Source organism: Melanotaenia boesemani, chromosome 12, assembly GCF_017639745.1.
Source record: "Melanotaenia boesemani isolate fMelBoe1 chromosome 12, fMelBoe1.pri, whole genome shotgun sequence".
NCBI lineage: Eukaryota > Metazoa > Chordata > Actinopteri > Atheriniformes > Melanotaeniidae > Melanotaenia > Melanotaenia boesemani.
This window is the reverse complement of record NC_055693.1, coordinates 8,978,148-9,005,242: the sequence shown is the minus strand read 5'-3', so window position 1 is coordinate 9,005,242 and position 27,095 is coordinate 8,978,148. Positions and strand designations below refer to the sequence as shown.

General features: G+C 38.4%; 2 protein-coding genes across 5 annotated transcripts; one reads left to right on the top strand and one right to left on the bottom strand.

Annotated features, from left to right (window-relative positions):
• Positions 1–251: 251 nt before the first annotated feature.
• On the top strand, positions 252–10,356 carry serpine3 (serpin peptidase inhibitor, clade E (nexin, plasminogen activator inhibitor type 1), member 3). Of its 2 annotated transcripts, XM_042001649.1 has the most exons (10): positions 252–551; positions 627–818; positions 1,321–1,648; positions 3,038–3,265; positions 4,691–4,933; positions 6,502–6,700; positions 6,791–6,891; positions 6,995–7,081; positions 7,170–7,253; positions 7,899–8,009. In XM_042001649.1, the coding sequence occupies exons 2-10, from the start codon at positions 756–758 to the stop codon at positions 7,949–7,951; spliced, it is 1,386 nt and encodes a 461-aa protein (XP_041857583.1). In that variant the 5' UTR covers positions 252–551; positions 627–755; the 3' UTR covers positions 7,952–8,009. The 2 variants fall into 2 exon arrangements, with proteins under 2 accessions (XP_041857583.1, XP_041857584.1); XM_042001650.1 differs by lacking the exon at positions 7,899–8,009 and adding an exon at positions 10,289–10,356 and having other exon boundaries at positions 252–818.
• ints6 (integrator complex subunit 6) lies at positions 8,210–26,602 on the bottom strand. Of its 3 annotated transcripts, XM_042001646.1 has the most exons (18): positions 26,175–26,602; positions 25,957–26,034; positions 25,237–25,386; positions 20,709–20,798; positions 20,032–20,215; positions 16,285–16,410; positions 15,809–15,960; positions 15,194–15,346; positions 13,819–13,951; positions 13,385–13,479; positions 13,186–13,296; positions 12,682–12,897; positions 12,310–12,436; positions 12,074–12,216; positions 11,792–11,981; positions 11,131–11,511; positions 10,367–10,460; positions 8,210–9,997 (listed from the first exon to the last, which is right to left on the bottom strand). In XM_042001646.1, the coding sequence occupies exons 1-18, from the start codon at positions 26,283–26,285 to the stop codon at positions 9,904–9,906; spliced, it is 2,628 nt and encodes an 875-aa protein (XP_041857580.1). In that variant the 5' UTR covers positions 26,286–26,602; the 3' UTR covers positions 8,210–9,903. The 3 variants fall into 3 exon arrangements, with proteins under 3 accessions (XP_041857580.1, XP_041857581.1, XP_041857582.1); XM_042001647.1 differs by lacking the exons at positions 25,237–25,386; positions 25,957–26,034; positions 26,175–26,602 and adding an exon at positions 17,627–17,684 and having other exon boundaries at positions 20,709–20,797; XM_042001648.1 differs by lacking the exons at positions 8,210–9,997; positions 10,367–10,460; positions 11,131–11,511; ... (7 more) ...; positions 15,194–15,346; positions 15,809–15,960 and adding an exon at positions 17,627–17,684 and having other exon boundaries at positions 16,327–16,410.
• Between the last annotated feature and the right edge of the window lie 493 nt (positions 26,603–27,095).

Genomic DNA, 27,095 nt, shown 5'->3' with positions numbered 1-27,095 from the left:
TGGGTCACAGATTTTGGTGTAACACATGGCTACAGCTGCATTCTCTTATCTTTCTAAGGCGTTTATGAATAAATAAATAAATGGTTTGATATCTGAAAGTGAATACATACATTTTTAATTTAGTTTTTATAGTTGTAGTGTGCTAACTGAAGACAGGAGTGACAGAGTTGTTTGTTTTGTCTTGTTAGCTTCCGGCTAATGCCAGGTAAGCTTTATTTGTTTAAAAAAAAAACAACTTTAACCTATGCTACTATTGGGCTCGTCTAATATTATGTAACCTAATGTTTACTTTTAAATAAAAAAAGTGTTAACATATCAGAATTAGATTAATTTACTAAACCTATTTATCTTTGTACATGTTTTTAAGGCTATAAATTGGCTCAAGTTGGAATTTATTTACGCGAGAACATGCTGGGAACATCCCTGCCCCTCTGAGCTGTGCACGGGTGTGGGGGTGTTATTTTCCTTGGCTTGGGATTTGCTGGTCGGTGACATGCCTCCCTCCGCCTGGTTCCTTATAGCCCCGTGGAGGCAGGAATCCCAAATGAGTGGTACGGACATCGCCGACCGCAACCGCAAACACGAAGCGTGTTTCCACTTTAAACACAGTCTTATGACCGCTTCAGAGAGAAGAACGGAGGACCGACACAGAGACTGACACCCGGGAACAGCAGAGGGGTGACTCAGTGACAAGAACCCGGGAACAGTGACTAACGGGCGGGGACAACAGGGCACGACTAGATTGCATCCCCTGAATGATTCTCGGAAGTCCAGGAAAACAGCTGGAGCTAAACGGATATTATCTCACCTGCCCGCAGGTAAGTGTCAATATGATCAAAGGTGTTCCTAAAGACTTCAGTGACGGGCTTTGGGTCTTAAGTTTATTAAGATTTGACATCTGGGACTGCTCATGATTTCAGCCCTTATTATTTTTTTATTCCGTGATGGAAGCGTACTAGTATTTCAATACAAGGAGCGTTATTGTAATGCCTTTAAATTATCACTTAAAGCATGCGTACATTTGGAAATTACATAGCCTTCTAAGTATTAAATATTTAGAGAAAAATCCAGTCTAAATGTTAAAGTAAAGTAATAAAATTGGTCTATCTTTAATGTGGCACTTGTGTGATTTTAAGATTGCAAGTTGAAGCTACTTCATTTAAGACTTTTCATAAACACATTTCCATATGTTTTATACGTAAACTGTAATCTGTTAAGATGATTTCGAGCTTAAATTATGTGTAATATAACTCAGATCACTTAAGGTCAGCAGTTGCTTGCCAATAGTTGACCTCACTAACCCCAGCTGCTTTCACACAGGGTTTAGTTTTTGGGCCACCTGTTGCACCCAGTGGATATTTCCTCTCCTGCAGCACTGAGGACATGCGTCGTCTGCCAGTGGCTTCACTCTTCATCTGCTTCTGGTTGATGGAGAGATGCCACTGTAATGGCAGCCTCCAGAACAGCATGAGAGAGCTGCACAACAGGTTTGCCATCAGCCTCTACCAGACACTCACTGAGACTGAGAACAGCTCCAACCTGATTGTGTCGCCGGTGAGCGTCTCCTTGTCTCTGGCACTGCTGCAGCTCGGTGCCAGGGGCAACACGCGTGCTCAGCTGGAGGGAACTCTGGGATACAACGTGAATGGTAGGATTCATCTAATTTTCTGAAAATATAAGGATGAAGGGGGTCAATGGGGGAAACTTGTATTCAGGTAGCATTAACAGCTCCTTACGCTGTGAGAGTGTGGCTGGAGGGGTTGTTGGTGGCCCTCAGTGCTGTTGGTACCAGGTGGTGTGGAGCGGTGCTGCTGCTGCTGTTGGCTCTGCAGAGCACAGTGGTGTCTGGAGCCATAATACCTGCCTCCACACCAACTCTAATCTCATTAACCACTCCTGCTGCTCAGCCTTGGGGTCAGGAGGTCAGTATGTTTAATTACAAAGAAATGGAGATACTGTTTCTTTTACCTCAAAGATAAGATCTCACTTATAACTTAAGGATGTAAATAACAATATTACATTGTAAATTAGTAGGATGAGTTTCCTTAAACTCCAACAGATGTAAGAGTCATTTACAGCTTCATTAAAAATTAAAATTCTTTAAATTTCTGATTTATTTATTACATTAAAGATACATGATATACCAAATGTTTCTTTTTAACAGCTAAAAAACGTATTCAAAGCTCAAATTCACTGTTACTGATGATCAGTTGCATGTAGTGATGTCAGTTTTGTGTTAGAATACATATATTAAAAAAGGATTTAAAAAAAAAGCATAATAGCCATGTACACACACAATGAAAGACGCTTCATGGGAAATTGCACCTAAAAATCTGGGATTAAGAAAAAAATATTTAAAATATTAACTGTTTTATATTATAGAAGATTGCATCTAGATTCTGTTAGTTATCCTGGTCTTTACTTTTACATGTTGAATGTCAGGTCATTGTAGTAAAGAAAGTGGAAAAAAAGGAGATTGATATATAATAACCAATGTGAGCGCATATATACAGAAATATTAAATAACTCTTTGAAATAATGAAAAGAAAAGAAAAAGAGAAAAATCAAGCACAACCTCCTAAAAACTCACTTCCTCTATCAAACATCAGTCATGAGATAATATGTGTTGGTATCATTTTATCCACAAATTCTTAAGTGAACAGATGAGAAGATCCCTGCCTAATTGAATGCACAGTAAAGCTCAAATTAACCCAGAAGAAAATAAGCATTTTAAAGCTGTGGTATGAATGCAAAGCAAATATTACTGAATCTTGCAGTAAGCTTTGGAGACGAGTTTATAGGATTTTAGTCAGAGATTTCACATATTCACCATAGTTTCGAGCATAGAAGAAATCATATTTTAGTAACAGTACTGACATTAAAGCAGAGTAAAGAACTGATAACAAAACTGCTGTCAAGTTGAATAAGAGCTGCATGGTGACAATCAATCTTGTGCCTGCACTTATACACTGAATAGGGAAATTCAACCTGATGCACATCAAATCTGACTTGTTCTCTTTGTCCACTTTTCCTGCAGATGCTCAGGTACAAGACTTCCTGTTGCACACACAGGGCGACATGGGCAACACTAGCCAGGGTGTGTGGCTGCAGCAGAGTTGCACATTGTTCATTCAGAGTGGCGTTGAGCTCCTGACTGAGTTCACACAGCATGTAGCAGCCTGGGTCAACACCAGCGTGGTCCGAGCTAACTTCAGCCAACTTAGTCACGCTCAAAGCCAACCAGAGCGAGCAGGACACACCCACGGTAATCCAGACAGCTTCTTAAAACAGTTCGAAAGTGGTTATCTCACTTGTTAATACTGATTAATTTAATATGTTTGTAGGGAACTCACAGAGAATAGTTCTGTTAAACATTTCAGCATCTTTTAGCTCCTGCTTTTTGCTCTTTATGATACATTATTATTCAGTTTTCACCACAAAATTCTTTTATGCAACCAAACTCATAGTTTGAGACTAGTTGAGAATAGTTTAAAACTCGGTGATGGTACAATAATAATTATGATTACTGTTTTCTGTCCCTTGTGAAACCTTTATATAATCTCTAAGTGCTTATTTAGCTACTTGAACAGCATCACATTTGGATGTTCCAAAATTTAGTGAGAAGTCTGTGTTCATCTTCACGCTGTAATATTAAAAACCTCAAATCAAGACCAAAAACCCAGGTCAGCCAGATCAAATCAGGTACAAACTAATGTCTCCAAGTGATTTAGAAAGTTTGTCCATGAATTTATCTTTCAGCAGACTAACAGTAACAGTGTATTTACTGGTCTGCCTAAAAGATGATTCAGACAGCTGCAGATGATTTTAAATGTTGCTGCTCAACAAGAAAAGGAAAATGGATCATAATGCCCCAGTTCTGAGATTTTTCCAGTGCCTTCCTCTCCATCAAAGGGTTTATTTTAAAACACTGCTGTTGGTTTTTGAATCTTTAAATGGTCTAGGGTCAGATCTTGTGGTACGTTATGAACCTTCCAGGCATATTTGATCATCTGGAACACATTTCTTTTCTGCTTTCTAAAACTAAACACCGAGAGGCTGCTTTCAGTTTTTATGCACAATATATTTAGAATAAATTCCCAGAGAAATGGAAGTCTGTCTTAACTCTTACTTCATTAAAATAGAACCTTGACACTTTTCCATTTCCCCATTTGACTGATTCAATTAAAGTGAAGGATTTTTATAACATTCTCTACAGTGTCCCTTTTAAACTTTTTTCTTTTCGTTTAGTTATCTTAAACTAATCTTGGTGATTATTTTAATGCATATTATACATTGATGCAAAGCACTGCATCACATTGATATTTGATAAGGCCATTGAACTTCCCTGTACTATTGTAGGAAAATTAGCATTGTATCAATTAAAAGTTTCTCATATGATTGTATTTTAGTTATAATTACATAAAAAAAATCTCTAAATGCAGCATAAACTACTCATAATTAATAAATACAATTTTAATTATAAATTGCGTTGGCTTTGGTGTGTCTACAAATTAATGTCAGTAACAGCAAAGAGGTATTAGTGTTGAGTGGTTATAGAAAGAGTCACAGAAAAAAGGCTCAAGGACTATTGTTATCTGTAAGGAAACCCTTTTTCCCCAATATCCTTATCCACAATTACCACTCATCACTGTGCAAGGCCTAAGATGTATATTTACTTTTTATCTGCCAGATGAGTCCTGGCCCATCCAGTCTGGAAGCAGCAGTGGCGAGTTGTCAGGCTCCGGTGAGGCCCAGGCAGAAGCTCTGTGGTGGGGACACCGGCTGCAGGTGGCCCTGGTCAACGCGGTGGCATTCAGGGGTGTCTGGCAAAAACAGTTCATGTTCACTAACACCCAGAACCTGCCTTTCATCCTGTCTGATGGGAGCACCATCAAGGTGCCCATGATGTATCAGGCTGCAGAGGTCAGCTTTGGTAAGAGTCCATCCGTCCAGCCATCCATCCATCCAAAATGTTGACATTGATTTGTAGCGTCCACTTCAGTCACTGCCTTGAGCTCCTTAAAGGTTTTTAGTGTTAGCCTTCACTTAACAAGTTTAGATCCACCCTGTTCCCAGATTATCAGCTGTTTCTTTGTAAACCAGAGTGAACACTCCCTGGTTGAAATGAGAGATTGTCACTAGCTATGTTTACTGAGCTGATTAAGACCGTCCTCTGAATAAAACACTGCCTTGTAAACTAAATTTTATTATCAGATTAACACGAAAAAGTCACGTTCAAAATACACAAATTTCAAATGAAGCTTTTGGAGTATACTGATCTTATTCCGATTATTCAGGCATGCAGAGCTTAGATGCAAATGTAAATCATATTGGAGTTTCTATGACATCTGGCGACACACAGCTGCTTTACAACAAATGCTTTTATCTTCACAGTTGTTAGGCCCTCTTAATATGAAAAACCTTAATTTTTTAAGATTCCAGCTTGTTGTTTGGAGTTTATTTTAAAAGTTTTATTGCTTGTTTCTGTCTAATTATCTGGCAATACTGGCTCTAGTAGCAAGGTCTGTGCAGAAGAAGATGGTAAAAATTAAATTAAATTAAATTAAATTAATAAAAAAATAATCCCAAGTAGTTTTTTTTTAAAAACATTAACAATTTATTAGAATATAATAATGACTTTTTTCTGAAGGGTAACGGCTGGCAGCAGGAATGATCTCCGGTACCTTTCTGCCTCCCACTAGATTTGCAGACGTTTCTCACTAAACACGCTTTGTTATTTCCTGACTGCGATGTGTAGAATTGTTTCTCCAGTTTGTTTTTACTTCATGCAAGTAGTCAAAAGGTAAAAGTTCGCCATGCTTACAAATGTCAGTATTATTTCTTCGGCTTTAAGACACAAACGTTATTAGAATTGGATGAAGTTAATCAGAACATTCAGGATTCCTGAATTTTTAAACTGATCATCCAAAATGTTTATTTTGTTTTGTTAATCAACCAAATTTTCTTGAGAAACTAGTTGCTTAATTAAAAAAAACTTTATTTTTTAAATAAATCTAGAGGTGTTAGTCTTTTCTGATTATTTTTCTTCTAATCTCTTTTTTTATTTTATCATATTCCTGTGAATTAAAGCTATTTGAAAGTAATAACATTAGTGGAAACAGAGCAGCTTAAAAATAAAGGACTTTATATAGGGGCTGCATTTTTTTTTACAATCCACAATATTCTAGGCTTCCACAGGAGATGCAGAGGGTACATCACAAATTGTTAATATATTTTGGTATATAAAGCAAATTAGATATTAATAAATTAATAAAAAATATTTCCATGCAGAGAAATAATCTTCACAATACACTTAATTTTGCTGGTATTGCATAACTGTTCATGTTATTAAGCATTAAAAAGAAAGTTGCACAATCTGGTGAAAAAAGGGCCAAACAGCACCTGCTGAAAGAAGAGCATTGCAGAAAGATTTAGCAACTAAATTAATCTTTGGGAAAAAGTCAGAAATGATTGAGATAAACGCTTTTATCGTCTGTGCAGGTCAGTTCAGAACATCATCTGACCAGCGCTACACGGTGCTGGAGCTGCCATACCTGGGCCACTCCCTGAACCTACAGGTGGTCCTGCCCAGTGACAGGAAGACTCCGTTGTCCTCCCTCGAGTCCCAGCTCACCGCACGCCAGCTGGCATCCTGGAACACTGGTCTGCGCAGGACCAAGATGGACATTTTTCTCCCCAGGTGGGGATCCTCCATGTGGATCATACATTTTTTTACTCTTTGCTCAGAAAAGATGGAAATATAACACAAACTGTTGTCTGGTATGTACAGATTCAGAATGCAAAACAAGTTCAACCTGAGGTCAGTGTTTCCTGCTATGGGCATCAGTGACGCCTTTAACCCGACAGCAGCTGACTTCACTGGAATATCAGGTCAATGAATCTCAATTAATATTGTTTTTAAAGCAGGCTGAATTTTGCAGCGCACAGATCGAACTGCTGTAGCTCCACTGACAGTTTTTTTTTCTTCCTGCAGTGGAGGAGGGTCTTTATTTGTCTGATGCCTTTCATGAAGTAAGAATAGAAGTCACAGAGGATGGGACAAAGGCATCTGCTGCCACGGGTGAGTCACAACATGCGCAGTCATAAATATGAAGAGAACAAACTGGCTATTGCAGGGGATGCAAAAAATGAACTTTTTATCTTTGCAGCTATGGTGCTTCTCAAACGATCCCGTGCGCCTGTTTTCAAGGCAGACCGACCATTCTTATTTCTACTACGACAGGTTAACACAGGTATCTACTTTACAGTGTAAATACTTCAACTTAACAAGAAAATAGTTGTTACAGTTTAGCTAACAGCATACCTTTTCTTCATTTTACCAAACCAGACGTAGCTCAAATGTTTTGTATTAACTGCTGTCCAACAAATGTGCTAGATTTTCTAGTATTATGACTGGAATTGACTTTAAGGAAAACATTAAGGCTGACATGGCCCCATTAACTATTCTTTCCCTTTCAACCCTTCCATATTTCAAAAATATACACCCATTGTCTTGGGATATCAGAAAGTAGTGGTCAACGAGCCGCCCAAATGGCCCCAAAACACCTGACTGATGTGCTAGTTAACCATTACTTTCTGATCCCCGAAAGAAAAATGGATCCTGCATTATGGATCCGAGTCTGACCAACATAGGAACTGAGATTCCTCCTTAATGTTCATTTTAATAGAACACACTAGAAAGATATAACGAAAATGCATGAACAAATGTAGAGAAAGTAACAGCCTTGTGGAAGTTAGAAAACGTCAGTATGCATGATGTAACATGTAGGATTAAATGTTTGGTTTGGTGACCCCTAGTGAGCCTCAGAAAATCAACAAGCTCAATTAACAAACTGGAGCAGTTTCCACTTTTTTAATCTTATATTTTTGTTTTTCAGGATCAATTTTATTTATGGGCAGAGTGATGAATCCTTCAGATCAAGCACCCTAAAGCTCTTACACCCACACACACTTCTATACCAATTTATTTCACTACTGGTATTTATTTGTGGACCAAATTAAGGGATCCACGGACACTTCAGGAAGAGGGACATTATTTTTGTACATATCTGTAAATAAAATTTTAATATGTTTTTACAATGTGCGTTTTTTGACTCTTTCTTCCATTATTGCCATTTAAACAAAGCCTCTGAGATTTTCTTAGACAAAAAGAAAACAAAAAGAAAAACATTTGGAGTCGCATCTTTACGGAACACTTTATTTACATGGCCTTTCACAGTGTAAAATAGAAACTTTATTCATGGAAATACTTACAAAAAGGCCATTTTTCCACTGAACATTCTCTTTAAATAGTACTCTAGGGTTATTTACATCTTTACAGTGTATTCAAAATACTCTTTTGGTAGCGGCCTCTTCACAAACAAAGACAAGTATGGCAAATTTTGGTCCCTGTCCGAGGAGGGAGGGAACGAAAGAGGGCTGCCACTGAATCAGAAATCAACTTTTGACCTAAAGACCTTAATTTTCGTTTATTTGTGTACATTTGAGAACACTGAACAAGCCTGACCAATTTTTAAAGAGAAAAAAAAGTTTTTCTTTTAAATTATGTTAAATAAGAATTCTCAAATTTACACAAGTGCATTAATGGTTAAGCGACAAGAAGTTGGTTTGAGATTCATGGCGGAAAGAGGGGAAATTACGGGGCAGTTTAGGTCATTTGGCAGCAACCAGCTCACTGGGACAAGCTGGCATCCGAGACCTTGGGTCATCAACACTCCAGTAGATGACAGTTTTTGTTGCATATCAGCTGTTTCAGGCTAAAAATAAAGAAAAGAATGGAAATGGAGGGGGGATTCTAATGTTATTGCTGATATTCATGCATTAATATCAGTTCCTGAGCTTTTTGTCCCTGTATTTAAACATTTATCACCAATGATGTTGCATCATTCAAGATTAATTTACTTTGCATTGTTCTCATTGATACAACTTGCATTTCAAAACAGACTTAAGTTTACAGTTTTCAGATGTAAAGAAAACTGGATCCTTTCTTCCCCTGAGGGAAGTGAAAACTGTAATTTTGTCAAACACTTAAATTATTACTTACTGATATTAATTATCAATCTGGAAGATAGACCACAAGTTGACAAATTCAAAGTTGGAGCAGAAACATACCCATTTAAGAGCAGAATAGTGAAGTGCTCCAGTTGGTGGAGTGTACAAAGTCAATTTTAACAATCAGTTTTAACAGACTCATCCTCCCACAAACAAATGCAAGAAAAATATAAAAGACAAAGGAGGAAGTGAATGAATGAAAAGGCATATGATGGGAGAACAGTGTTTCTTGAATGTCGTCACTGGATCCCTTTGACCCTGAGTTGTCTGAAAACAAACACACAATACAGACTGAACCCTTTCTACGCTGTCTGTCACATAGTTGCAGAAAATGTGACTGAACGTTAGTTACATCCAGGGTGCAGGTCGTCGTCTTATCTCTGACAAAATCCTTGTTTACGCCACCTCTTATGTGAGAGATAATCACTTGTCATTTTAAAAGTGGAGGAAAAAATCTAATCAGAGGTGAATAATCAAGGATGAGCTCAGAGAGCAGCAGTCACCAAATGTTAAACAGGCATCTCATCGCATGGGAAAACGTTTTCTAGCATCAAATTCTCCTTCGCTCAGCGATTCAGATATCTCATATTTGCACTTTGATCATCCAGGGTCAGTACTGCTTTTACTTATTCTTGTGCATAAACCAACACAACCTCCTCTAGTGCTGATTAAATGAAGAGCCAACTGAAGAGGGGATGGTTTGAGAGCTGGATGCTGTCGTCTCACCTTTGCTGGGGCCTTGGTTTAGTGGAAGGAGGGGAGGAGGGGGGGTTCCAGGAGGAAATGGAGGGTTGTTGGGTTCATTATAAGTAAGTTCAGTTTGAGTTGGTCTCAGAGTGTGTCCACATGGTTCATGTTGATGGATCTGTTGTGGATCTCCTCGAGGAAGTTTTCCAGCTGCTCAATGAGGACACGCTTCTTGAACCTTTGCAATGAGGAAACAATTACAAATGTTTGAACTTGAATTTTAAATATGTAAAGTATAAATTTGTAAAGTAATGCATTCTATTAACAATAAAAGTAGATGTTTATGACATTTATGATTTTTTAATCTTAAAGAAAATATAATACTCATCCACCTACAAACCAGGATGAAGGGGAAAACCTGATGTTCCAGGCACTCTAACCCAGATTAGCTTTTTACTACAAGGTTGGCTAAAACAAACTGTGTTGGCAATGCATATCTGTAGGTGAGTCATTTGTTTCTAACCAACAGATGGTTCTGCTTAGAGCTCATTTGTGAAACCAGGGAACATGCAATTCTCAGACATCAGAGAATGGCAGAACTCCTCACCTGGCTGCCTCTTTAATGATATTTTGGAGGAAGATGAGCCGGGTGTCCAGGGTGCCCTGGATCTGCTTCAGGAGGAGAAAGATCTTCTCATAGTCTGAAACAGAAAAGAATGCGGTGAGCAATGATCAGTCGCTTCATTTCTGCTGTTTTATTACATCCCTTTAACAAATAAACACACTACAGTGGTTTTTCATAAGTATTCCCCCCACTTGGCATTTTTACATTTTTTTTCCAAGTCCAAATTTGTTACAGGCAAGGCACGGACATGAGCTCTTTTGTACCAAAATCAATGGTTCTTAAACTTCGCTAGTTAAAGACTTAAACATAATTAATAACGACAAAGAAAATGAACGAATAAACATGAGCTAAGCTGAATAAAATTACTACGACCTCCAAGCTACATTACTTATATGGACCAATAAAATTTCTAAAATAATTCAAGAACAATAGCTTTCCAGGCAAAATAGAAGTTTGACATCCATGAATAAGGTTATACTTATGTGGTTTCTTCCAGGGAAACTGGAAAAAACCCACGAAGGGAGGATGGGGCAAACTTGGAATATTTTGCTCTCGAATAGCCCAGCAATGAACATTAAAGTTTTTACCAACATGATTAGAGATGTTACTGTGATTACGCTTTAAGTTTTGCTTTGGCCAAACTTATACTATTATATAAAATATGCATCAATATCCAGCCCTACCGCAAGTTATTTTTCTTTTGTGTACCATTTCTTTTGTGTAATTGATCACATGTGAATACATACGTCTGCCAGGTTTTCTGATCTCCTTGGTGATGAGTGCCCTCAGCTCATTGTTGACCTTCGTCGTCTCACCATGAATATGCTTCTTCAGAGCTGTGGGTGACAGGAAGCGCAGTGGCTGGTCCTCCACTAACACCATCTCTGCTCTTCCCTCGCTGCCTGGAGGCAGCTCACCTGTCTGGGGTTGCCCATTCTCCTCCTCCCTCTCCTCCTCCTTGTGCCGAAAAGCCTGAGGGTCTGCAGATGTATGGTTCTCTTCGAGGTCAGCAGGACGACAGGGGTGGTCTATTTCTGAGTCGGAGCTCCCATCTGAGTCGTAGTGGTTCTGATTAAGGTGGTTGATGATCAGATCTGGTTCTGATGTATCATCGTTTATATCCATGTCTGTAGGGTATGAGATTTTTAAGATAGTACTTTTTACTTTATAAGTGATACAGATTAGATTTTTCAGTCTTAGAAGTTTCATATACAGTCACCAACACCTAAAACTCATGTTACTAATTTTCATTTTCTCTATAGGGTAACTCTAAAAAGAAAAAATCCAGTTGTGGAAAGTAATAGAGCAGAAAACAAAGTGACCAGCTGATTCAGTTTTAAACAATCTGCATTTTTTAGGAGAGGATGTGCAGTTGTGGATGAGATGTATACTTGATTTAAATCTTACCTGTTGAAGGTCGAGGGCTGGAAGGGGGAGTTACTGGAGGGGTGTAGGCTCTGCCCAACCGCAGCAGAGGAGACATACAGCGGCGTCTCTTGGGACCTCCACCTGGCATGTTGTTGCTGCTGTCTCCAGGTCGTTTGCCCTTGTTTTGAGGGCCAGTTACAAACTCGTCTGCCTCGTCAATCATCATGCCCTAAAAGGAAAGTGAGGAAGAAACAACTTAATACTTTTCAAGCAACATTGCAATTTGTATGTTGGGAGTCAATAAAATTCAGTAGGACTTACCTTCTTGTCCAGTTTGAAAGGGTTGCCGAATGTGTGCAACCGTTTGGGTTGTTCAGGGTCTGCGTCTCGAAGAGGCTGGGGTGCAGCTTTGAGGAAGTCTTGGTAGTTTCCCATCTGGGCAATTGGCACACTGTGGAGTTGGTCTGGACGCAAGACATCAGGAGGAATTAATCTAACAGCACATCACTTTTGCATGTTTTTTAAGTTGCAAAGGAGCAAATGCCACTGTGCCACACCTGAGTCCTGCCCTCGCAAGGTACAGACGCTGGTGTTGAGCAGGTTTCTCCTCATTCGGCTGAGCTGATCCAGCAGATGGCTGCGGGGGATGTCATAAGGATTCCTAAAGCTGTGGGGCTTCAAGCCCTGAAAATGAGAAAAGATGGACATAGTAAAGTCTCTCTGAAGAGTCAACTTCAAATTTGGACTCACGTAAAATGAAGAAAGATGATCACACAAAAAATGACATCATACAGGGTCAGTAAAGCTCTATGGTATAATGAGTCAGAAGAGCAGGACAAAATGTGAGCAGAAAGTAAGATTAAAAAAAAAAAAAAAAAAAAAAAACAACTGCTTGACCTGAACATGACAATGACCACATTCAACCTTACCTTGTTGAGCAGCGCCAAGTGGAATCCCTGAAACTCTTTTGGGTTGAGCTCCATGGGTAGTGTGGGGGCATCACCTGTGAGACTCTGCAGCTGATTGATAAAGTCCCTGCGCTGGGCTAGTGAGATACCTCCACCCCGCCAGCGCACCTTAATGCCGGCATCTGGCAGTGGTTTCTTACCAATCGAGGCAATCAGGCGATCATACTCCACCTTCGTCTGGCAATGAAAGCAAATTGCAAGGTTATGAATATCATTGCTGAGAAAAAAAAAATATCATTGCACCAACAGTGAGCTGACATAATGATTACTTTTGTATTTGTTCAGAATAAAGAAGACGTTATAAATTACATTGTAAAACTGAGAAAAAATGTCTTTACATGTCTGCATTTAAAAAACGTGATTCGAAAAGACAAAAATTTAAGAATTAAACCGACAGCCTTGTGAAATATAAACAAATGACGAAAAAATACAGACTAAAATCAAGCAAAAATCCCAACAACAAACCTGCTGGCTGAGCTTCTTCAGGTAGGAAACCACACTGTAGCTCAGTCCATACTCCATGTTGTCGGCCAGCAGATTCGGAGCTCCCATAATTCTTAGCGCCTTTCTCAGAGACTAAGGAGAAATCACAGCAAGACAAACATTCATGGGATTTGTATGTTTATGAAATAAATGACGATGTAAAGAAGGATGGTCCACTGACCCCAATATAATAGGGAGGCATGGTCTTTAGATAGTTCTCAAAGGACTGCCGCCATTTGATGGTAGGCTTGAACTTGTGCACTTTGATCAAGTCATCTGCAATATAAAAAAATAAACAGATAAATAAATAAATAAAAAGAAACCCTGGAAGTTAAACACAAGCAAAATGAAATTAATCTGTAACACTGGCTTGTCAAGCAAACAGAGAAAAATCTCCTGATGTATATATTTCTGTTATGCAACGGGAACATAGATTTGATTAGTGTCAAATGACAACTGAGTTAACAACATAACTGCAGGATTAGTTTTGTTACACAACATGAAGAGAACGCAAGATACAAAAAATGGCTGATCCCACAAGAAATGATGTCACAGCAACAGATATAAAGTGTCAGCAAAAATTAGGAAGGACAGCACATGTGGAAGGAATTATACCCAGAAGTGGCAGAAGCACAGGGTAGTTGTACGGCATTACAAACAAGTTGACGCAGTTCAGAGCTGTGCTGGCCTTTAGGTAGCCAAAGGGTTGACCCAGGTCGCTGTACTTGGCACTGTTGCTAACAAACACCTAGAAGACAGAAATGAAAAATCAATAAATGAGAAATTTGAATTTTGCAATCAGCAAACAGAAACGTGAATCTTTGTGTAAACAAAGCTGACAATTAGCTACGCCAAAGAGCTCTTTAAGGGCTAATGTCTAGCACCTGGGGGTGTCATTTACACATTATGCCATGAAGATAGTTTCTTTATCTTTATCTGCTCACATCAGCAAACCTTTGTAAGACATTCAATATAGCGAAGCAGGCCTAAGTTTGTGAAAAAATAGTAGAATTGGCTGAACATGTCCATGTTTTTCACTCCAACAGTGAATATGCAGGTCATTATATATCCTACAGCAAAGGTGCCCACATATATATGGTTTAAAATTACAGGGAGGCTCCACATTTCTAATGGTTTCTGTAGAAGAGGCAGTTTAGCCAAGCAGGGAATCCACTCAGACCTTGGACAGGTGTGCTGACAGCCATAAAAAACACACTTATATTACATCTAAATAGAAGCTGCAATACTGTATAATAGCAAAACACTTCATAAGGTTGCATAAAACATGATCAAATAAGTACACCAAAAAGAAAATCTGAATAAATTATCAGAAAGTAAAATTTGAAAGGCAGAGCCTGGTCGAGCAGCTAAACCTATCAGCGAATCAGAGAATTAAAGTGCTATTTTCAGGGTTATTTTCTAAAGCACAAGTGAAAAATGCTCAAATATTAGCACAACCCTGCACAAAAGTGCTGTGCTGTCACAATGTGTGAGGCATAGTTTTTTTTGTTTTTATGTCTGGGCTGTAGCTAAGTCGTGCTTCTGAGAAGAAGATGCAGCAGTGACAGTCAGCAGTCTGATCTTTGTAGGTCTTTGGGATGCAGTAAAAACACAGACAGCTGCTGTCTGAAGGAATCGTTCTGGTTCCTAATCAAACCAGCAATGTCAAGTTAAAATGCAACTTAGTTAAGAATTAAAATATGCATTTTAAAAACGTATCATTCCTGAAAATCTTGAATTTATAAACATTTACAACTTAATGCATTACATGTCATTCACTGTTGCTGTGTCACAGACTACTTAATTACATACATTAACTTAACTCTGTAGTGCATGAATCCACATTTAAAGTGATAAAAACCTGAGAACCCAGAACAGCAATGGCATGTTAGCGCATCTAATGATGTCACTATCACTGCTGAGAAATGTGCTTGGTCCATGCCTGCTGAAGTACCCTTTCGCTAAACAGTGTTTTGTGTTTGTGATGTACCTGCCAGCAGGTGTGTGGGGATTTCCTCTCCAAAATGTACTGTGTGAGTGGTGAAGGCTCCAGCTCGTACTTGTCGAAGGGCACCTTGTCTATCACCATGGGCTCAGCGTCACCACAGGAGAAACGTACGTGGGGATGGGCTGAGCGGGGGGGCTGGGGAGGAAAAGCGTTAGAATTAAGTTACTGTTACAGTACAAATTATAAAACATAAATAAGAACTGCAAAATGTATACACAAGGAATGAATCTTTTTTTGATGAGTTTGTTTTGTTCCAGCACAAAAATCTTGTTTTATCCCATTTGTTTATTTTAATTTGCACCACCTATACATTCTGTTTTTTTTTACAGTATATTAGAACTTTTAATTATTTTATTTTTATAACTCCTCATATTACAACAGTTATTACTGTGGTTCCTGCCTGTGCTGATGGTTTAATAACCCCATTTCCTTCTTCCATCGTTATGATGTGAAAGATCACTATGAAACAAAAACTGCTTTCCAAATTAGAATATGATCAAACTTAAATGATAATTGTGGTCATGTCAGGTAGTGCCTTTTGATCTCTCTGCTGTTACAAAATTGAAACCATATAAATGCACTCTGCAGGTTTCTTACCAGTGTTGGGGAGTTCTGATCTGGCCAGAAGGCCTCAGGGATGGGCCAGTGACCAATGGGGACTCCAGTTTTAGGGTTGGGCCGCACATAGATCAGCTTGTGACAGCAGTGCCAAGGCTGGGGACCGGACTTCAATGTCTCAGCTGGAGCATCTGTGTATGAACATACAGAGGAAGCTGACTTCACTGGTGTAAAACAAGCATCAGAAAGAGGTGTTTGGGATATGAAATCCAACAAAAAGGTTTTGATACTTGTGTCAGTACTTAAATATGAGGGTGGGAGGTTTAAACAATGGCATCCATCAGATGTTTATAAGCCAGAGCAAAGAAGTGCTCAGGGAGAATGAGCATAAATAAAGTGAGTGGGAGAAAAGAGCTTCTTGCCTTATCAAACAGATGCAGAACAGCAGATGTCAAAAAGGCCTCTTTAGTAGTTATAAATATATTTTATTGAAACAAAACAGAGGCGCTTCTTACCCTCTAAGGGAGGAGGGTCAGGCCCCGTCTTCTCAAAGTTTATCACCACTCCACTCAGGATTTTCTGCACCAAAGACTCCAGACACTGATTCAACATGCGCTGAGAAAACACACTATAGGAACGACCTGCAAGATACAGACACAAACGTACTAATCATAAACCCCAAAATAGAAAAAGACTCAACAAAGCTGTTTTCATTTTTTAAAGACATCTGTTAGACCTGGAGATATAAAATTATTTATTTCCAGCTGTTTATGTGGACTTGGTTAATACTAATCAAATATTTGTTCTCTCTCTTATTTTTGCCCTATAAAATCTCCTCTCGCTAAAATTATACAAAACACACACACACACACACACACACACAAAACAGCAAATGATAACCCAGAAAGGATTAAAAGACTTAATTAAATAAATGTGAAGCATGATCATTTTGCTGGTTAGTACTGTGTTCAGTAGTAAGTTATAAAGACATAAATTAACAGAACTTGAGTCTTTAGTTTCTGTTTTTGATTAAACACTCAAATAAAATGACATTCACTTGAATAGAAAGATATATTTGCTTTGCTGTTGCATTTGAGATACTAACATGCAGGCCGCTGTTACTTGTCGTAAATGGTGAAGATGATGTCTTAACCCACTACAGTAGACAATTTTTTTTATAAAAACTGAATAAACATTTACTCAGTCATTTACTCCTAGAGAAAAGGAAAAAGTTCAAGGGCTGAACTGTTACGAATACTTTGATATCTGCATGAAATAACTGAATTTCAGAGGAATTGGACGGGTCCACAATGAGCTGAGTTGGGGCTTTTTTGAGTAAGATCAGAAGATTAGAATATCTGAATGCATAGTCAACTTGCTGTGCCTGAATAATGTAAGTACTGTGCAATTTCAAGAGCTCTCTGCTCAACACCGGACTCTTTCAGCCATATCAGTCCTTCATACTTTGTATAAATAGTACATGCAAATGGTACATTTTGCATAAATGTTCCTCTAGAAACAGAAACTGTCGTAAAACATTTGTCTTGTCGACATGTAAAGACTTTGATTCAGACACTGTTTAGCAAAGCTACAATTGATTGGTTTAATCTAGCTTTCTAGCCATAAACTGCCTTCCACTTCACCTCTAATGACCCTGCTATGCACCCATTCACACTTCATTTCAATAGGCTGTGGCTTTGTGTCAAGTCTGCCATCAGCAGTAATGGACAGGCAGCATGTACTGTAGACCATCACTGACAATAGAGCTGTGTCATGTTCTGGTATTCAGCACCATGACTGCGACACAGAGCTTTGGTGTGCTCTGTTCTCTCTGTGTGTGCATGTGTTAATCTTAACCTGCCATCAGCATCATTCTGGTGCATTCCTCTTGCCAGCTGTCAGCGGCAGGGAGGAACTGGAGACAGAAGGGATAGAAGTCAACTTCTATGAGTGCACGTTCTTTAAAACTGTCATGTAGGCAGCCAGGACTCTGGCTTAATTTACAAGCAGAGGGGATTACAGAATAAAAGTCACGCGACAAAAAGTTTCTTGACAGGCCTTTAACTAGGGGAAGTGCCATCCCAATTCTGAGCCAGGTGGGAAAATCTTTCTTACCTTAATCAACATTTGCTACTTAAGAACGCTCAAACTCTAACACTTAACCCCTCCACTACAGCCCCAGCAGAGTTGTCCAGTGCTTAAAATACTGTAAGAGCTCATCATTTGTACTAGGTCTGGTCCCAGTGGCAAACTTGTAAACACAACACGGCATGTTGATGACGACAGTGCTGAGAAAGAGCTCAAGGCTGTTCCTAATTCCTAATTCCTAAGTAGAAAATAGCTGCCAAGACTATCTTTTTCTTCATCTACATTTTATTTCCCAAAAACAGATACACTCTGATTGCCAAACTTCAAGCTGACAAATGGGTCATCTGGAGCCCTACAGAATGCACTAGAAAATATATCCATTTTAATTTGCTGTTATAAATACTGTAACCCTGTCCCAGCTTGTTCAACAAGACTCTGCAGAACAATTTTTGCTTGTTACTCTTGACAAACATACATCTTATGTTTGTTTTTTTTATAATTAAGATAGCATGGCATCTATCTGCAACCCCATAGTCAGCACAAGATAAAACACTAAGATCAACAGCAAATAATCTAAATGGTCTGGTGTGCAAATGAAATAATAGTGGAAAAAAAAACCTGTTCTGTTGGATGCTGATTTGGTCTCGATCTGCAGAGTCTGAACTTAACATGGGTTTTTCTGCACTAAACTCCCAGAGAAGCGCAGCTCTATGTCAGTTCTCGGTTAATTAGAATCAAACTTAAATACTTTCCTGTACACCACTGCATTTAATTTATTTTTTATTTAAGTGAAGGAATTTGATTAAAGACTTTCTGCAATATATCTCACACTGTCTTACTTAATTACTGTATTTCCATCTTTTTAATGTGTTTTTGTTGTATGTAAAGCACTTTGAAATTGCCTTGTTGTTGAATTGTGCCATTTAAATAAATAAGCCATATTCAATTTGAAGTGGAGAATTAACTCAGGAATTAATTACAAACAGCATAAAAAAAGAAAAAGTATGTTAAAGACAGGAAAGATATAAAAAAATAAAAAGGTGGCAATAAGAACAAGAAATAAATTAATGAAAATGTAAGAATGATAACCAAAGTAATTTCCAGATAAATACAGAAAATAAACAGAATAATTTGGGATTTCATTGGACTTTCAATTTTTTTTATAAAATAATTTTTGTATGTACAAATGTATATACTAATTATTAATTATACTAATTATGGCTGTCCACAAAAAAAGAAAACACAAAAACATAATTTCTCTCTTTTTTTATTTTAAACATTTTTTGTGATATTCTTGTATTTGTTCATAGATGTGTAATAATACAGTGAAGGCTCACAGAATATTTCATTGCAGTTTATTTTGTATTCAGCACATTTTTCCTCCTTTTTTAGGGTGATGTAAATTATCCTCAGAGCAAAGCAGCAAAAAGGCAACACACACTGGTCAGTTAATTAATATGTTGTTTTTGCTTTCTTTTTGCAACTGATTAAATACTTATTATGTGAAAAAGTTTTGTGAAATAGCTTAAAATTGTTTTATATTTAAGACCATTATATTTTCATTGTTTAGTTACGTAAAAACATTCTTCACAGTACGCAGTGCAATCATTTAGTTGACTTTTTTTTCTTCGAATAAAAGGTATCGTAATGAATCAGAAGAAACACAAATAATATAACCTGTCCACAGTAGCTCCATTGACAAGACTGACTGCTCTGCACGTGTTGGTCAACTGGCAATGTTGCGCAATCGTCATCTAAAATAATTTAATCAGCCTGATTGATCCCTGACTGAGTAGTCTATCACTTTTTTTTATATAAAAAAGGAATACCATGATTTACTGTTGTGGTTTCGGTTTAAAGATACATACGTGAAGGGGTAAACCAGTGGCTGAGGACATTTGCCAAGCACCAAATACACTGGAGGCTACAAATCCCATCATACACCACAGCCGCATCTTCCACTAAACTGTCCCTTCCTGTTAGACATACCGATCATTCAAGCTCCATTTCCCTGGTATACAAAGCAGCAGGGATCAGTTTAAGTCCTAAGTATTTCTAAATCTAACCCAACACTTTCAAAGGCTTGAAAAACCTTTTATCACACCTGTAGATACATTGTACTGGCTGTATTCACAGGCTGATCACTGCTTCTGCAGGAGACAAATACCACTTACCTCCAGTAACCTCACACATGGGTGTGATCGGAGAATCATCAGACGGGACGCCACCGAGAGGCTCAGGCTCCACCGAAGCATTGCCGGAGATGCGCAACACCAGAGCGAACAGACGTTGGTCCCAGCGAAAGGGCTCTTTGGTCAGCTCACTACCAGGCAGCGGGGTGGTCAGAGGCAGATGGAGCTGGACAGCAGAAGGGAAAAAAATCATAATATGAAACATAAGACTTTATCCTACGTGTTTATATCCTGGGTAGTTTTTTTTTTTTCTTTAATGCCGCTGGTTGATAATGTCTGTCACAGGAAAAATTCATATTGTTTTATCACAGGATGAATTTATCATCCAGCAATCCAAGAGCACTCCCACTAAACATACTGTATACAACAGATGGATTGTCTCAAGTTTGTCATTTTGACTTAAGGTTTAGTTTTACGATTAAAAGGAAGGATCTGACTTTGCACATCAATGGCCATATGGTGCAGACTTGTCAGTCATGGGGAATAAGAACCCACTTTTTTTTTTATATATATATATAGTTATTTTATTTTCTCAAAGCCTTCTTTTGTGTCTTTGTTGACCAAGATTACTTCTGCTTTGGTTTCACTCATCAAACCTGGAAGGTATGTCTATCGCTTATAGACAGAGACACTGAACCTGTCTGGTAAAGCTTTCTGACCTCATCTTGGACGCCGCTGGTGCTGGTCAACTTGCTGCCGTCAGTAATCGCGATTATAATGGCAGGTTCAAGGAAAAATGGGTTCCTTCCCTGCAAAGATAAAAAAAGGACAATTCATGATAACAAAAGTGGAAACAACAAGCAATTAATTACACCCTTAGCTCCTTTAAAATTAAATCACCGCTAAACAAAAGCTTAAGTGAACATAGGTCAATGTCAATTGTTAAAAGCAAACTTTCACATCTCAAACTCAAAGTTAAAAAGAGTAAACAGCACACGACAGACATTTTTGGTACTTAGAATTTGTTTATTTATGAAACAAATACGGACTATGCATCATCATATAGATAACTTAAAGGGGGCCTATTTATGTGAGTGGGGTGTGTGAAACAGAATCTTTACTCATTGAGATAATAAATAGAAACTAAGTGCTTCCAGTACAGGGTATCTGCATGTATGCCCCTGAAATATTTTAGTAGTGCTTATATATGTTCACACTATCCTACATGGCTCAAGTATAGTACCTGAGAGCTATGTGAAACCTTCTTCCTGCTAGACCCCAGAATATTTCATGACCTCAGCACTTCACACTGATAATAATGAAACTGGAGCAGGACTGCATTTATCACTGTGCATCAGCCTTAAGGGATTTTACAGAGACCACAGAAGAACTTGGTGAGTTAACAGTGTAAAACCTCAATGCAACCCGACAGGTCGTCAGTGAGCAGCACACTGGAGACTCACTGAAGAGTCACATGGACTTCATAAAATCCATCCAGTTCTGACAGTGGTGGGATTATTAATGGAGGTGGACCTGCTCCCGTTTAGAGTCCACCTGTGGGCTGTGTTTACTGCCAAATGACTGATCCATCCAGTTACAGGGACAGCTTAAAGTAAACAGAGGAGGTTACTACCAAGATCTGTTCCACTGTAGGTATCCATGACAACCTGGCAATTTTTTTAGGGGGTGTGTGTTCCTTCTTCCCATAATCCCTTCATAACGAGCCCTTTCTTAGCATGCTAATGAGCTGGTGATCAGGCTAACGCGAAGAACAAGTCATGATTTCAACCATGTCACATCAGTTCTTTTAGCATTTTTTCCCTGCTGCACATTTATGGTTTGGTGATGACACTTAAAAAAAAAAATAAAAAAAAAAATAACCAGAGCAAGAACATTTGTACCTGCTCCTACTTTTGTTTTCCTCGTGTCATAATGAATTGAATGACTTTACCTTTAGTAATCACCTTGAACTTAGGCATTTTTCACTGTTTTTGACGTGTAAAATTGTTAATGAAAATAGCACTTGGAGTCTCGATTGTGTGTGATCTACACACTGAGGCAACAAGATCTCTGTTCTGCTGCAATGCTGCCATCCTGATGATCCATTAGATCCCAGTTTCTCATTCTGCTGACATATTAACTCACAACCAAACATCACTGGCCATATTATTTCCTCACTCACATCATTTCTTGTCACCTCTTCTCCTGCTCTTTCTTTGCTCTCCTATGGAAACTGATCGGTGTCAGGATTACCCGTTGGCTGGCTCTGTCTCCACCCCCCATACCCCTTTTCATCTCCCGGGGGAAAGTCATCTCAGATGCCTGGCAACCTGGATGGCTCTTTGTTACTGTAGACAGAGACACCCCAGGGCAATATTAACTCCCCCACAGGCCTACCCCCCCTTTGTCTTCTTCCTCTCTAGCGGTTCAGCACAGTGAACATCTTACACCTTAAGCACTCAGGAACATGGCAGTGAAAAATCCAAGTTGATTTTCAATCATATTGAACTTGAAAGAAGCAAATGATATTGAGTTACTATCAAAGACACTTTAAATACAAAGCTGATGCATCGCTTTGATTCGAAGCCGCACATACAGCTTGATAAACAAAAAGTGTGTACTCAGAGTGCTGATGTAACTTGTCAGTTTTGAAAGCTCAGAAATCCATTTGAAAAATTTCAAGCTGCCATAATCTCTGCCTGTGAACCTGATGCTCCGATTATGTAGTTTATAACTAATATCTTTAGCTTATTCAGTAATTCTGTTTCTCCACTAACCTGAAAGTGACTTTTGCTCTCAGTTAATCACAAAATCTTGATTTTTGAAATCAAAAAAAGTTTGCATGTTCTAGTTTCTCCTAAAAGTCATCCCTCTACAAACAGGCTTATACCTTCAGTAACAGAAAGGATAATTGGATAAAAAAGAAAAAAAGGATGTAATTCTCTTGTGTTTTAAGGCAGTCTCTAGATTAGCTAATATTCTTTAAGTATTTGACAAAAAACATTGGTAAACTAAGGAGTTAATCAAGCTAACATGATAAACATTCAATATAATGAGCTGTAAAATCATTTGTGGGTGAAGATTTGTGATTATAAGCCTAAAACCTTTGGGTGTTGGGAGAACAAAAAAGGTTGTCTAAACCAATCATGTTTGGAAACGTATGTACATTTTTTTGTGTCGTTGAATGTTTTAAAAGATGCATTATTTAGTTTTTGAACATAAAAATATTTGCTTTCATAATAAAAATTACTAGAAATTAGTTACTTAACAATGGATACTCACTTCTTTCCTAAAGTACATAATTGGGATACTAGTTACTAATAATTACAATGCGAGTGTGCCACCTGTTCAGAAAATGATCCCCTCCAGTTGTGAAAAGAGGAGAGGGACCTTGTTATTAAATTATAATTATTGTCAAATCAACCCGTCATTAGAGGTTAAGTGACTGGTACAGAACACCCTAACCCTGATCTTGGCTTCCGCTGTTTGTGTTCACTGGCATGTGTCCATCCATACTGTATCAGCCAGTCTGACAGCGTTGCTGGTATCTGACATTCAAACTTCCAAAGAGAGTGACATGCATTATGTATGCTGCATGTATGCATTAACTTAAGTGGTGAGGATGTTCTGTTTATTACTCAGGAAATGGGTTAACAGTCATTCTCTCCACTTACCTCCACAATGGAAAACAGATGTGCAGATTCTGTATCAACACCAAGAGTGCAGATTTATCTAGCAATCAAACTGGGTTTGAACTAGACCTATATGCTAACATCAATAATGGCTTATCTGTTCCACTAGCAGAAAACTTGACACCAAATGACAAATGTGAAAATTCTACACATTTGAGGTATTGCAATATCCAACAAAATGCAGTATGTTTTTTCTGCTTCTTTTTCTATAGAAACCATGTCAAAGTAGAGCTTCTCTGATCATTGTGTGCAACTCTGCACTGTAAGCAGCATGTTTATTAACACCGACATCTGCTGAAGAGAAACCATAAAGCTGATGTGATAGAAGCAGTGCACATCAGTTGTCCCTTCTCTAACACTGCTTTACTTTGAGCAACTACAACTGAACTTAAATTGGTGATGTCATTAGGCGGCACTAGTTGGAACTGGGCCTGTAACACTGAATTACTTCCAGACCTTGTTGGCTCAGTAATATTAGCAGGGAAATGAATGTAAACGTGGACTGAAAGCTGTGGATTGGGCTTTCTCTTCTAGTCAGACATCAGAGAAGCTCTTTTTTAAAATTCACAAATGAAAACCGAACTGTGAAAATATCTGTAATTTCCACTTTAAAGTACATTATTTTGTTTGGCTTGTGAAGCTGTCCTTTGAATATAATAAACATTTGTGATCTTATGACCAGAATATTTTATTTAATAACTTAAGAACTATCCTTAGAGGTTAATTTCTATATTTATTGACTTTGAAAAAAAGTCATTCAGTTTCATCATTAAATGGCAACACGTTTCTCCAAAAAAAAAAAAAAAGAAAAAAAAAAAGGAATGGGGTTAATAAAAAGGTATTCATCTGGTCTTTGAATACAAAGAAAAAAACCGTTTTAAAAAATATTTGAATATCTCTGTGTGAAAAAGTTTATTAAGTCCAACTGGGGGAATATCAGTTCTGAAAAAAATCTTGCCTTGATTAAAATCCTAATAATTTCTGTTAAAACTATTTTATAGTGCATAGAATAAAATGAATAATCAGTTGTACCTTCAAATTGATCAACAAAGCACAGCACGGTTAGAATAAGGAGTCAGTGTTAACCTGATATATTAATCTGCAGTCAAGCTAAAGCTCAGTAAAATGTACCAGTTATAAATAAACTAATGTAAATATTTCTCAAATGCTGCTATATATCCTTAAAATTTAGCAGCATGCACAACTGGGGTTTTATGATTAAAAACTAACTTACGGCTCAAACCTCTTTAGAACTAAATATATTAGCATGAGTACATCAGTGATTTACAACAGAATCACCAGATCAATGGTGGAATCAATATTTACTGAAGATAAAAAGTAAATTGTTTCTCTTTTTCTGCAACTTAGTTGGTGTTATGTTTTTGTTATATGACTGAAGAAGTGTGGGTTCACAGTATGCAGGTGATTGATGCTTGTAAGACTGGGGAGAGGGAACGGAGAATGACTGGTGGATGAGGGAGGTTTTTGTGGGTGCATGTTGCACCCTGCCATAGCACTTTATGTGTTCCTCTCTTCCTCTTTCAATGCTACATACCTGTCCATAGTTGTCTATCCCAGTCACTAATCTATTGAGATTGAGTAAATCAAAAGCTGTCCTCAAGGACTGGCCAATAGTTGTGAGTCCAGTTGCTTGGAGGTTCCTCAACTCTGTCATGAAAGTAGCATGGCTCTCTTTCCATCCAGCCTTTATAAACAAAAACAAAAACAAAGAATGTGGTTAACAAAATACACAAAGTTGTATAATTTCCCCACTGTTGTGAACCCCAGAAAACTACAGCAAAAATCACTTTAAATTGTTATTATGAGTTGGAACAATTTCATATCTATATAGGTCGTTCCTCTATCTGCTAAAACCTGTAATTTGACAGCACTGCAGAGAAGACCTAGATCCCTTTTCTACCTATCTCGTGCAACCGCCTTGGGAGACTAACAAAATGGCAAAGTCGTAATGTCTACCTTGACAAAAGTGGCAAATTTGGTCTAAACAAGTAAAGTAGGCTAGTAGTCTGTCACCCACTCTTCCTCCTCCTCCTCCTTCTCCCCCCAGATATCACCTCGCTGTATAAATAACACCCAGAGTTCCTTGCTGCTCACATTGAAACAAAATGTCGGCCATGTTTTAAAAGGGGTATGAAAGCTCCTCCTGAAGATTTTCTCTACACAATTGATGTAGTGATCACAACGTGGTGCAGCGATGGAAGGACAGTCAATCTGCGCAATGTAAAGCTGGACATGACCCGAAAGCAAACTCTACCTTTATCCCGAACGGAACATCTTCAAAATTTACCAACATATACCGGTCCCCTCGGCTCGCCGGATCTCTCCCTCTGAGCTGTGGAAATAGTAGAGAATTATTTACGGTTATCGAGAGATAAGGTTTGACAGACGAGCTTTCAACAGTACAATGACGATCTGAACTGCAATCCCGCTTTGGGAATCTCCCAATATTAATGTGTCCCGTGGTTACAGTACCTTCATAAAAGTCTCAACAGCGCCTTTTGCTATGTCCAGATAGGTAGTGCCCAGATGGGTGCGCTGGTTCATTGAAGCGGACGTGTCTATCAGAAAAAGTAAAACGGGCATTGTGATGGTAATGACACGTTCTGCATGGACTTGGTGTCAGTACAACCGGCCAAAAGGCAAAAAAAATCTTTTGTTCTCCTGCCGTCTGTCTCACCTCTCAGCTAGCTAGCTAGCTGGCTAACTGTCTGTCTCACACATTCTTTCAAAAAAGTGTAAGAATAGTGAGTGTAGAAGCCCATTCCGGGTAAACTAAACTAAAAACCTCAAACCCTTGGGGCAGGTTATTGGTTCACGAGGGAAATTGATAATTTTTACAATATTTTGAAAATATTACTAAGTTTCATAGTAACAAAGTTCCCTCTAACTGTGAGTCCCTGCTTCTCCCTACACTGAATGCGCTGTGCCTTTTCCACTGGTTTTAATCTAAGCTCCTCGCCTGGCTCCACCTCCTAAGCGGTCTTTCACTGTCACGTGCTAGTGCATTCGCTTCTCATTGGCTTTCTGAAGCCACTCATTACCATATCCAAATAAGGCCAAAGCTGAGCTTCTCATGCGCATGCTTGCTTGTCCGAGAGACAGGAATGCACGGAAAATATTCTGCACATACAATGTGTGGTAAAGAAGACGGCAAATGTGGCGACGCAAGCTTCTTCGGACCACTGCCGCAGTTATTTTGTGTAATACTATTAAGGAATAGGCCTAGGTGCCAAAAGAGCTTACTACATAATCAACATTTACTTCATATTATGCACGGGCGTGGGTACTGTGAAACAGCCCTTGAAGACTAAGGACAGAAGCGAAGACAGATAAAACACCATCAAATAAAACAAAGGAAAAACAGTAAAATATTAAGTTAGGAGTGAACTCATA

Bases quoted from the DNA above. Each gene is read 5' to 3' on its own strand.
- ints6 (XM_042001646.1), bottom strand. From the start codon at position 26,285: ATGCCCGTTTTACTTTTTCTGATAGACACGTCCGCTTCAATGAACCAG. The intron at 15,961-16,284 runs GTAAGAAGCGCC...GTTCATACACAG, and splicing joins TGACCCTCCTCCCTTAGAGG to ATGCTCCAGCTGAGACATTG. The intron at 10,461-11,130 runs GTATGTATTCAC...TTTCTGTTTCAG, and splicing joins GATCAGAAAACCTGGCAGAC to ACTATGAGAAGATCTTTCTC.
- serpine3 (XM_042001649.1), top strand. From the start codon at position 756: ATGATTCTCGGAAGTCCAGGAAAACAGCTGGAGCTAAACGGATATTAT. The intron at 819-1,320 runs GTAAGTGTCAAT...GCTTTCACACAG, and splicing joins ATTATCTCACCTGCCCGCAG to GGTTTAGTTTTTGGGCCACC. The intron at 4,934-6,501 runs GTAAGAGTCCAT...TCGTCTGTGCAG, and splicing joins GGCTGCAGAGGTCAGCTTTG to GTCAGTTCAGAACATCATCT.